The sequence below is a fragment of the Hibiscus syriacus genome, unplaced genomic scaffold, assembly GCF_006381635.1.
Source record: "Hibiscus syriacus cultivar Baekdansim isolate YM2019G1 unplaced genomic scaffold, ASM638163v2 tig00013040_pilon, whole genome shotgun sequence".
NCBI lineage: Eukaryota > Viridiplantae > Streptophyta > Magnoliopsida > Malvales > Malvaceae > Hibiscus > Hibiscus syriacus.
The window spans coordinates 2,591,391-2,603,923 of record NW_024062296.1 but is presented as its reverse complement, the minus strand read 5'-3'; the positions used below and the strand labels follow the sequence as shown (position 1 = coordinate 2,603,923).

At 31.9% G+C, this 12,533-nt stretch overlaps 1 protein-coding gene across 1 annotated transcript; it reads left to right on the top strand.

Annotated features, from left to right (window-relative positions):
- The first annotated feature begins 1,332 nt into the window (after positions 1–1,332).
- Positions 1,333–11,738, top strand: LOC120205781. Its single transcript, XM_039205591.1, has 6 exons — positions 1,333–1,473; positions 1,567–1,778; positions 2,250–2,406; positions 3,620–3,691; positions 3,778–4,242; positions 11,676–11,738. Exons 1-6 carry the CDS (start codon positions 1,333–1,335, stop codon positions 11,736–11,738), a joined length of 1,110 nt encoding a protein of 369 aa, XP_039061522.1.
- Positions 11,739–12,533: the final 795 nt, after the last annotated feature.

Sequence of the window (12,533 nt, the reverse complement as noted above, 5' to 3'; positions counted from 1 at the left end):
TTTGACTTTGGAAAGATGATAAGGTTATGTGGCTTGGTATTATTGTAAATATCAAGTTTAATTAATGGCAAAATGGACATTTTTCATTAAATGAATATTTTATTCGTTTACGCTTAATATAAGGTAAATTAACATGACATTCATTAGAAATTTCATGAAAACTTAGCCATTTTTAGCTAACATTTCGTGCTCCCCATGAACAAGGTAAGAGAATTTTTATTTTTCACTTCTGAGCAATTTCCTTTGGATTTTGGATCATGCCGTGAAATAGAAAATTGTTCTATTCGAAAAACGCTATCATTTGATTCCATTATTGTTTGCTAATTTGGTTTGTGTTCAAAGATCCCAAATTTTAGGGTTCATGTTCACATTAGGGTTTATGGAATTGATGAAGGATTTTGATGTTATTGAGGATGTAGAATCACTTCCAAGCATGATTGATGATTAAAATCACTTGTACATGATCATATGAACATATGAAGTTTCAACCTAACCCTAATCTTTGGAAAAAGATGTGTTTTGATGAAATTAAATTAGGGTTTTGATTTTATAGATTTTATAAGGTTGAATCAAAGTTGATTTCATGCTTGAATCGAATCAAAATCGAGAAAAAATATGGAAAAATTATGTAAGAGCTGGAAATTATGTATGAAGAATTTTACAAGCCTTAGAAAAATTCGGTGACCATTTTTAAATTTTATGAAAGTTAGGGGACCTAATCGGTAATTATAGAAAAGTATTGGATTTTTTTTGTAATTGTTCAATATTTGATGTACTATTCTGAAATTATTTTTTTATAGTTAGAATTTAACTTAGGATGTGAAATTGGATTATTATGGAAAACTTGTAAAAGTTGAAGTTTAAATCACAAATATAGAAATGTTGGGAGCTTAACTGAAAATGTTTTGTGAAGTTGGAATAAAAAGGAACTTAAGTGGTGAATTAGAAGTATTAAGGTCAAAATTTATGTTGTGACATGGAAATTATATCGAATAAGTATCGAACAATTTCTAGGAATTTATTTTCCAAAGTATGCGCATGTTAGTAAGATTCTAACATTTGGTTTGAATTTGTATATGTTTGGTAATGATGTTCATTTAGATTGAATGCTTGAAATAAAGATCAAATATTATTAATGCTAAGGAGGAGCAGGCACAACAGGGAGTGCTTGTGCAAGATCAGAGGACCTTATTCCAGGCGTTGGACGTGATTCTGACGCGTTTCCAACCGTCTGCTCTCTCAGCCCCTAAGATGAATGTCTATAAGGAGCTGAAAAGCCTAGTAGCACCATAATTTAGGGGAGAAACAGAAGATGGTCCCGTTGCTACCGATATGTGGCTCAATGACCTGAAGATTATGCTAGAGAATCTTCATTATTCTGAAATGGAGAAATTAGATGGTGTAGTTTCTTTATTACGGGGTCAAGCTAGAATTTGGTGGTCTAATGTGACGATGCGAGCTTCAAGGGATCAGGTGACTTGGCCCTTCTTTCTAGAGGATTTTAAGAACAAATATATAGGGGATCAGTTCATCAGGCAGATGAAGTAAGAATTTATGAGTTTAAAGAAAGGGAATCACACGGTGTATGAGTTCGAGTGCGACTTCAACAAGTTCAGTCGATTTGCTGCAGAGTTTGCCCCTATAGAGAGGGAATCTTGTGATTGGTTTGTGGAGGGTTTATGCCCCAGACTGAAAGAGTTATTGTTGGCACTTAGTCTCTTTTCCTTTCAAGAGGTTGTGAATATATCTAAAGCCCTGGAGCAAGCTCAAAACAAGAGGTTTGTGGAGCAAATATCACAATGGAATAAGAGAGCTAGTGCTTCGTCCAGTGTTTCCCAACCAAATAAAAGTAAATGTTCGAGTTCTTGACCTCATACTAGAGCAGAATATGCAGCATCCTTAGGTAGAGGATCAAATCCGGAAAGAACAAGACAAACTTATTTGGTGGAATCTAGAGTGGACAAGCCAAAATAATGTCAGTATTGTGAGAAAAATCATAGTGGAATATGTCGAAGGGTATCCAGAGCTTGGTTTAAGTGTGGAGAGGAAAGACATTTTATTCAAGATTACCTATTGATAACGAGAGAGTCTGCCCAAACATAATGATCCACTACAACACCAATGAAAGGTAGAGGTCAAGGAGAGGAAAGAATCAGTCTGAGTCGACCACTCAACCTGAAGTACATTCCACTGCTCGGTATACATCTTAAAGACTAGTGAAGATTGTGATGATCCTGAAATCATTGCAGGTTCTTTCAGATATGTGGTAAATCTATTTTAGTATTGATTGATCCCGGATCAAATTATTCCTATGTTAGTAGTAAACTAGTTAAAGACATGAGAATTCCGTTAGAACCTGTACGTAGTGAGGTGATTGTGACTAATCCATTAGGACATAGTTCTCGGGTGAGACAATTATGTCGGGGATGTCCCATATGGATTCAGGGAATTAAATTCCCTACTAATCTAATGGAATTACCCTTTGACGAGTTTAAGGTTATACTTGGTATTGATTGGCTTTACCATTATCATGCCAACGTGGATTGTCAACTTAAGTGAGTTATGTTAACAAGTCTGGATGGATTAGAGGTTAGCGTGGTCAGTGAAAGAATAAATCTCTTAGCTAATGGGATATCGTTGATGTCAGCATGAAAGTTAATGTTGCAAGGATACCAAGTGTATATTGCTAATGTAATTGATACGAGAGCTAAAGAAAAGAAACTTGAAGATATCCTTATAGTCAGAGAGTTTATAAATGTATTTCTGGATGAATTACCTGGGTTACTTCCAGATAGGGAGGATGAATTTCAGATTGAAGTGATGTCAGATTCAGTACATAATTTAATGGCTCCTTACAGGGTGGCCCCAAAGGAATTGAAAGAATTAAAGGTTCAGTTGCATGAGATTTTAGATTTATTAGACCTAGTGTGTCAACTTGGTGTGCTCCAGTGTTATTCGTAAACAAGAATGATGGTTCGATGCGCATTTGAATTGATTATCGTCAGCTTAACAATGTAACCATAAAGAACAAGTATCATCTTCCAAGGATAGACGATTTATTTGATCAACTCAATAGAGCTGCAATGTTTTTAAAGATCGATTTACGTTCAGGGTATCATCAGTTGAAGATACAAGAAAAAGATGTTCCAAAAATGGCGTTCAGGACTCAGTATGGTCATTACGAATTTGTAGTAATGTCATTCAGGCTAACTAATGCACTTGCAACATTTATGGACTTGATGAATAGAATTTTTCAACCATACCTTTATTAGTTCGTGGCCATTTTTATTGATGACATCTTGTTGTATTCAAAGTCAAGAGAGGAGCATGATGTCCATCTTCGCGTGGTTCTTCAAGCATTGTAAGACATGAAGTTTTATACAAAGTTCTCTAAGTGTGATTTTTGGTTATCTGAATTGACATTCCTTGGACATGTGGCTTCTGCAGAGGGAATTCGAGTAGATCCTCAGAAATTTAAAGATGTGTTAGAATGGGAGATTCTGAGAATGTGTCAGAAATTCGAAGTTTATTAGGTCTTGCAGGTTATTATCGGAGGTTTGTTAAAAACTTTTCGATGATATCTCTGCCTTTAACCAAACTGTTAAGAAAAGATCTGCAGTTTGAGTGGACTTCTGATCGTCAGAAGAGTTTTGAAGTATTGAAGAAAGTTCTGATAGAAGCTCCAGTGTTGGTACAACCGGATCGAACAATGATTTCACGATTTTCAGTGACGCTTCCCATAATGGTTTGGGATATGTCTTAATGCAATATAGACAGGTAGTTGCTTATGCTTCAATACAACTTAAACCTCATGAAAAGAATTATTCGACACATGACCTTGAATTAGCAGTTGTGGTCTTTGCATTGAAATTTTGGCGGCACTATATATATGACGAGAGTTGCTATATCTTCATCGATCACAAGAGTTTGAAGTATTTGTTAACAAAAATGGATTTAAATTTGAGACAAAGAATACAAATGCAGTTACTTAAGGACTATGATGCCATTATTGATTACTATCCCGGAAAGACCAATGTAGTAGCTGACGCTCTTAGTCGGAAGACTTTTGCTGCTTTACGTAGTTTGGATACTCGAATCGTGTTAAAGGAAAATGGTGCATTGATGGATGAGTTGATGTTGAAACCATTATTGTTAAAACATATTAAGGAATTACGAATGAGGGATGATAAGTGTTTACCTTGGTTTGGACAATTGGAAAAAGGTGAACTTAAGGAATTTCAGGTAAAGTCAAATGGATGTTTATACTTCAAAAATCAAGTTTGTGTTCCCGTTGATGACGAATTAAAAAGAGATATATTATATGAAGCACATTGTAGTCCTTTAACGATGCTCTCAGGAGGAAATAAGATGTATCAAGATTTGAAAGAGCGTTTTTGGTGGTCATGCATGAAAAGAGACATTACAGAATTTGTAGTAAATTGCTTAAATTGCAAACAAGTAAAAGTTGAACATCAAGTGCCTTTGGGATTATTGCAACCAATCTCAATTCCTCAGTGGAAATAGAAAATTATGATGATGGATTTTGTAACATGTTTTCCCTTATCGTCGAGCAAAAAGGATTCGATTTGGGTAATTATAGATCGCCTTACAAAGACTGTACATTTCATTCCTGTGCGAACGGAATTCTCTATGGAAAAACATGCTTAATTTTATGTCAAAGAGATAGTGCGACTTCATGGTGTTCCAATTTCAATAGTTTCTGATAGAGATCCCATATTCACTTCGAGATTTTGGAAGTCTTTGCAAGGAGCTTTGGGTACCTGATTGAATTTTAGCACTGCTTTTCATCCTCAGACTGATGGTCAACCAAAGTGAACCATTCATATGCTGGAAGACATGTTGAGAGAGTGTGTGATTGATTTTAGTGGATCATGGGAAAAATATTTGACACTTGTGGAATTTGCCTGTAATAACAGCTATCAATCCAGTATTAAGATGGCACCGTATGAAACATTGTATAGAAGGAAGTGCAGAATACCACTCAATTAGTATGAATTAAGGGATCAGGAAGTTCATGGCCCATATTTGATTAAAGAAGATGAAGAAAAGGTTTAGGTGATTCAGCACAATTCGAAAGTGGAATCAGACAGACAAAAGTCATACGCCGATTTGAAAAGAAAATAAATTGAATTTCAAGTAGGTGATAACGTATTTCTAAAGTATCACCATGGAAGAAAGTACTTCGCTTTAGGCGTAAAGGAAAAATAAATCCTAGGTTCATTGGACCTTATGAAGTTCTGAAAAAGGCTGGACCAGTGGCATATCACTTAGCGTTGCCACCAGAAATGAAAAAGATCCATAATGTATTCCATGTTTTTATGCTTAGGCAATATCGATCAGATCCTACACACATTAGAACTACAGATGTGATAGAAGTTCATTCTGACTTGACATATGAGGAAGAACCAGTGCAAATTCTAGCTTTTAAAAACAAGCAGTTGCGAAATAAGACGATTCCACTAATTAAGGTTCTTTGGAGAAACCATAAAGTAAAAGAAGCTACGTGGGAACGTGAACAAGATATGAGGAAGCAATATCCCCACGTCTTTTTGCAATGAAAATTCAGGGACAAATTTTCTTAAGAGGAGATTTGTAACATTCAATTCATCGGGTCAGTGATCAAAATGTAAGAATTTTAAACTCAATGGTTGAATTAGAATAATTTGATAAATTCAAGGATTTATGGTTGAATTTCTGTGTAGGTCTTGATAGAAATTATGGTTTAGTGGATAAGGCATTATAGTTTTTTTATGTTAAAGGATAATTATCTCCTTTTTTAAGGGATAAGCACGTGGAAAGTGGAGATATCTAGAACCTTTCTTGCTCTCTTCTTCTTAGTGTCGTGTACTCCTCCATCAAAGGTAAGATTATGAAATTAGTGGATTTCCTTTAATTTTTGGTTTGGTAATGAAAGTTTGGATGTTATATAAGCTTAACGAAAGCTTATATAGGATTAAAACAACAAGAGGAGTAGACTAGAAGTGAATTTATAAAAATGTGTGTTAAGATGAATTATTGATATAGTGCAGTTTTTGAAGTTTTATTTGGATATTTGACTTGTCAATGATCAATTTAAGATGGTAGAAGTATTTGAAATGATTAAACACGCGTTTAAAATCTTGGTATGATTTTGGGATTTGAGTGTTTATACAAGAATTTGGATTAGTAAATGAGGACAAATTGGTGTGGAAGTATAAGGGTGAGCTTAAAGGCTTAATGTGTTTGGAGTATAAGAGAATTAGGAGGATTTTGATTTATTTTCGAACTGAAAATAGCCATTCTGGGCATAGAGTATCAATACCATTAGAACAGTACCGATACTTCAAGCGTTAAATCTATGTACTTCTAAAGGTGGTATCAATACCGGTTGAAGAATGTATCGATATTGAGTTGGTAGTATCGATACCGTGGGTATGGTATCGATACCATTTTCAAGATACAATTCTAGAATCTTGAAATGGTATCGGTATCGTCAGAGGGTATCGATACCCTAAAGGGAACTATCGGTACTGTAGGGGTAGTACCGATACTTCTAGGCATGAAATGAAAATTTAGTTTTTCTTTCATCACAAGTTATTATGATTGATTATAAGTAATTCAAAGTATAATATTGATTTTCGATTGTTTTGTGTAGTTGTTGAATATAATCAACTTCCGGTCAGCTCGACATATTAAGTACCGAATCAAAATTGTTAAGGATTTCGCTTAGGACTTCAGTGAGTAAAAGGTGAGTGCAACTTCTCGGTTTTGTAACAGAATTGAGGAAGGCTCGAGATAAGCCAACCTCAACATTTTCAATCGAAAACTTTATAATTTCTTTTATGTTATATTACAATGTTTTATTCAATTTATATTATATAAGTTATGTTTTATGATTATGGAAATGTGAACTTTGAACAAGTGTATCTGAAAAGACTCTATGTGAATAAGAAACACTTCGAATAGTTATTGAAAATTATTATGTGGTTAATATCCCAAGGTATATGTATGAGGATTAAAGGTATAGTTGGCATGCCAATAGTCGAGGGTTTTATGTGGTCCTCCGGGATAATTATGTGGTACTTCGGGACAAATATGTGGCACTTCGGTGCAAACCTATGTGGCACTTCAGTGCAAACCTATGTTATCCTTTGGGACAATTATGAGGCACTTCGGTGCATATTACGAGCAACGGTGACAACATTAGTGCACAACCTCAATGTACTCAAATACCTAGAGTTCCCAGTAGTATACATTGGGCATTTGGAACAAATGTAAATAAAGTGAATAATATACATAAGTATACCTTTTTGATATGGAAAATAAGTTGAAATTCTTTATAAAATGTTTTGCTAAAAACCAATAAAGATTTCATTTATTAAGTTAGCATTATTAGTAATTTGTTAAGGTTCTTAAGGTGTCATAAAAAACATTAATAACACCTAAAATGTCATGTGATCATAACTTCAAAATATAAACCCTAAAATGCTTAAATACTCAATTCCTAGAAAATACTTGAAATTTATGAAATCTTAATACTCCAAAGGATTAGAAATACACTACCTTGATGTCAGGATCCCGAAAGAAAGCTCGTTGATTAGCCAAAATCCTTTCCTTGATGATGTGGATAGAAACCCCCACGTTTCTTTAGCTAAGATTAAACCAAGACTTTGATTCGTTAAACTAAGTTTACTCGATGAATTTAGGATGAAAATAAAGTATGAAATGTGCTCAAAAACTTACCTTTTCTTTTGCCTTATATTAGGAAGAAAAAGAAGTAAGAATGGAGAAATAAGGAGGAGGAGAAGATGAAGAATATAAGAAGGCTCATCTTTGAAAATTAGGAAAAATGCACAACTGGTCCTTCCTTGTTTTTCCACAATAAAAAATCTCCATTTTATGGCTAATTGGTCCCATTTCAAAATTCAATTAAGCCCAATGATGTAAATTAGAATTTTCATGGGGTCTACATACCCTCTCATGTAAACTCAAAACTACTAGCATGGAATTTGGTGTGTTACATCTATAGGAAACGATATTGAAATTATAAGAACATGTATTTCTTCAGGAAAAAAAACTCGATCTTATGTGCCTTAAGTCTTGAAGCAATATGAAACATATCCATAATGTAATCCCTCACATTTCATTGACCCATATACTTTAAAGACATCAAAAAAGTCAAAAACGATGTCATTTAAACTTTATTGTTTTAGGGAAAACATTTCTCAATTTCTCGAAGGAAACAATTGGCCTAAGTAATATTTTCAAATTATGTGACCCTAAATACTTATAAAAGTTGCGCTTCATGACCACTAAACTCATGCAATTTGAAAAAAAAATCATCTATCAAAATCCCTTATACCAATTAAGGATTTTATCCCATATGAGAGGTTGAAATTGTTCTTTTCTTAGTGCATAGTCTACGTTCATACAACTAAAACCTCATGTAAGTGTGTTTTTCCATTCCTTGAGTTTTGCTTCCCTAAAGGATGAGCATAAAATGTATAATAACATATATTGTGATAATAATAAATAAATAAATAAGCTAAATATAGAACAAAATATAAATAAAATTAACCTCACATTAATTCACAATTAAATAAATAATCAAAATAATAACTAATTCTCATCACAAGATACCAAATACTACATCAATATCATATCTTTGGATAATATTAATAGAAAACGATACTCTTATTATAGTAATCAAACATTGAATAAGCTATGTCTAACAATAAACTAATCTTCGGAATAATGTAGTGCTCACATAAAATACCTTATATTTGTCACATATTATTACCACGAGTGTCCCTTGGAAACTAACAAAATATTAACTTCCCCTGGGGCAATTAATAAACGCATGAATCAAAAGAACGCATAATCATTTGATATTTTAAATAAACCAGTCTACATAAAAGAGGTCACTATGATAGGATTATGTTTCAACAAATCCACTAAAATATCAAACGTATACAAAATTTGAATTATTTTGTTTATATATATATATATATATATTCTAATAAACAACCATCAAAACTGAAATTTTGATCAAACAGAATTGAATATATACATATATTGCATTAACAATATAAATAAAAATATATAAATATTGTCAACAAATAATTTCTCTTAGTTTTATCTTTCAGTTAAATTAAAAGATAACCAAAATAATAATAAATTTACATACACTTAAACCTTATCTCAAGATATCATATGCTCCATTGATATTTCATCTTTGGACAAAATATTCACTGTCAGTGATATCTGTTACGGTAATCAAACACTGATAATAAGAACATATCGAGCAATAATCTTCTTTTGGGCCGATTTATTACTCACATCGAACCGAATAATTATCATATGTTTATTAACAAAGTTGTACATGCGATTATGTCAACTATTAATCTTCCTTTGTCCCGATCAATACTAACATATCGTAAGTTACATAGACATAACCTTTGTCTTTTAAAAAATCAAATATTTTGCATAATTGATATCACTTTAATGACTTATTGCTTGAATCAAGTCATCTCAAAATGAATATCAATATTCAAATTTAATATTTCTATAACAATGAAATATCAAAACTGAAATTTCTGATTACACTACAACATCTGAAATAACACAAATAAGGTCACATAAATAGTGTTATAAAAAATTGGAAACTCACATCTTTGATTGTTTCTAAAGAATTCCTTAAATGTCCATTTAATTAATTACTTCATAAATTACTAAAGATAAATCGAATTCATAATAATCAATATTTAACCACATGTCAAAATTAAAGTACATACTGATGAATTATATCTTTAATCAAGCTTAATCAAATATATCAATTCCAAATATATATTCTATAATCTATAAGGATAAAAAACCAATTTTTTTTTTTTTAATCACACCATCCTTTTTCCGAAGTAACCCATAATAATATTGTTATCTAAATAATGTTATTGGAAACTGAAAACCTAAATCTTTGACTATTTTCTCAATAATTTCTTAATCACGGATTAACCAAATTAAACCAAAATCAAATAATCACATATTCAGATAATAACAACATGTTCAATTGTTAACAATAATAATTCATAAATGACGTCTCAAGGAAAATAGGTAACCCACTTACCCATAATTTAAACTAAACATCAAAACTTAGTTTCATTTATTTATTATTATCTCAAAATATTTCTTAATCTCAAAATAAAATATTGATTTGGTCATATTAACCAATTATGAGGACACAAAAAACTAAAAGATAACTCTATTGTTCTAACGAAGCCAAACTATTCTGACCAAGATCATCGTCAAGTAAAACATAAACTTTAAACCCAATGAAATTCCAAAATAATTTTCTTAATAATTAACAATCAAAATTAAAATTTTTTCAAATTAAATTAAATATAGATTTTAATCAACGTATGTTTAATTTCAAATCGAAAAGTGATACACAAAAACTCAAGTGAAATACGATAATAGCTCATAATGAAAAAAAAAATTATTTTTATCAAAGTCACATGAAACAAAACTCATATATAGGATCTTATACTGATTGCGATTATAAAGTCAATATATGAATCCTAAATTTAAACATGTAATAATAGATATTGAACAAATAAAAACACTAAAATTTTAATACCATTCGAAATATCAAATCAATGGATTAAATCCATAAAATCTTAATAACGAATCGATCTGAAAATAAATAAATTAATAAATTCTCAATAATTCAACACGACGAGGTGATGATACCATTTGTTAGAACTAAACCATAATAAACATGAAAACAATCACGATTTAATTGATGGAAAATTAATAAATAATTGAATAAATTGATGTCTTTTAATAATAAGTTATGTCACTTAGTGAACTGACTTATTATTTGGTATAAAATTACATCAATGCAATTATACCTATTAGCTTTTCAACAAATCTCTTCATCAAAAGGTTATAACCTTTTGATTAATTTCCTCTCCCCTATATATAGGTTAGTTGAGGCACAATCTTAGAAACAACTTTGAGAGACAACTTTGAGACACAATTCACAAAGTTGAATTAGGAAATCACTTAGAAAATTCCTTTCAAATTCGTTCTTTCCGGTGATAGAGAAAGGCAAGATTGTATTCGATTGATCATTACGGTTGTGCTTACTGTTTTGATTGTTTGTTGTTGTATCCTGGGAGACCGACATCCAACGTTACTCAAAGCACTGAGGATAGGACGAATCTGTCTTAAAGAAACTATTCATACCTGCCTCAACAAAAATCCTTCTTCGGTTTAACATACTCTACTCATCCGATTCATTGTCTAAATATGAGTAAACCAATTTCTTGCCTCTACTTTAAATTTTATTTATTTTGTTTCGTTCGATTATATAATAATATTTATTATTATTATTATCTCGGATTAACAATTTTGTCTAACAAACTTAAGACATATTTTATATTTTATTTTACAATTCTAATCCAAGATGCACTTTATACGTAATTGGTTGTGGCAATTTGCGTCATTGAAATTCTCAAGTGGAGAAAGTTGGATTGAAAGAACATTTACGTGTGAAAGACCCTCAGAAAATCACTGGATAGTTATTTTCGTGCTCCAATCCTTGAAGAAATTGAAGTGATGGACACAAAAAGTAGGGTCCAATTAACTTTTTGTTATGATTCCATAACCTTTTGCAGGTTCAAAGAGAAGAACCTCTATTATCAGCCAGTCTACGAGACTACCACTGGAACAAGTTTTAGAAACCTACGTTTTCTCTAATATCTTGCCTATGAAAATTTACAATGCAAATCGAATGTAAGTGGAGCCCAAAGTTTCAGTTAACGTGCGAAACTACGATACAAAGAACCAACGTTGTGTATTCCTTTGTTTCTTGCCTAGACCTTCGCATACGTCATTCGGTGCACACCTTTTCATTTGGTTGTGCTTTGTGGATAGCGTAAGGGTTGGTTATTTGTGGTAGCAAATACAATTTTCCATGTTTAACTTTGAACTCTCAAAGCAACATTTGTCCTTTGTGATGGTGCACCACCCACAAGTTAATGATCTGAGTTTTGGTTGGCAACGATGAATTCATAATACTGATCAAGAAATCGAAAAGGTATGTGTAACCATTCAATATTTGTTGTATAATATATGTACATTGAGATTATACTATTGTTTCGGGTTTTATTAAATTCCCACCGATCAACAGAAGTTAGTTCTGTTTCGAGAATTAATTTATTAAATTCTCTTCGTTTAACAGAAATTGGTTCTATTTTGGGTTTTATTTCCGTTTTCCAACAAAAGTTGGTTTTGTTTTGGATTTTAATTTTAAATTCTGACATTAACGGATTCAACAAAATAATGTTGATTGTACATTTCTTTTTCGGGTTTACTTTTACTAAATTCCCGCTGTTTAACAGAAATTACTTAATTGTTGGATTTTAGTTTTAACTAAAATTTGTTGCGATATATAAGGTACCGAAACAAAATTATGATATGTTTGTGAATAAAATCCGAGCCGATAATTATGTTTCAGGATTTTAATCCCGTCA

Bases quoted from the DNA above. Each gene is read 5' to 3' on its own strand.
- LOC120205781 (XM_039205591.1), top strand. From the start codon at position 1,333: ATGTGGCTCAATGACCTGAAGATTATGCTAGAGAATCTTCATTATTCT. The intron at 3,692-3,777 runs GTACAACCGGAT...CAATATAGACAG, and splicing joins TGATAGAAGCTCCAGTGTTG to GTAGTTGCTTATGCTTCAAT. The intron at 4,243-11,675 runs GTAAAGTCAAAT...AACCTTTTGCAG, and splicing joins GTGAACTTAAGGAATTTCAG to GTTCAAAGAGAAGAACCTCT.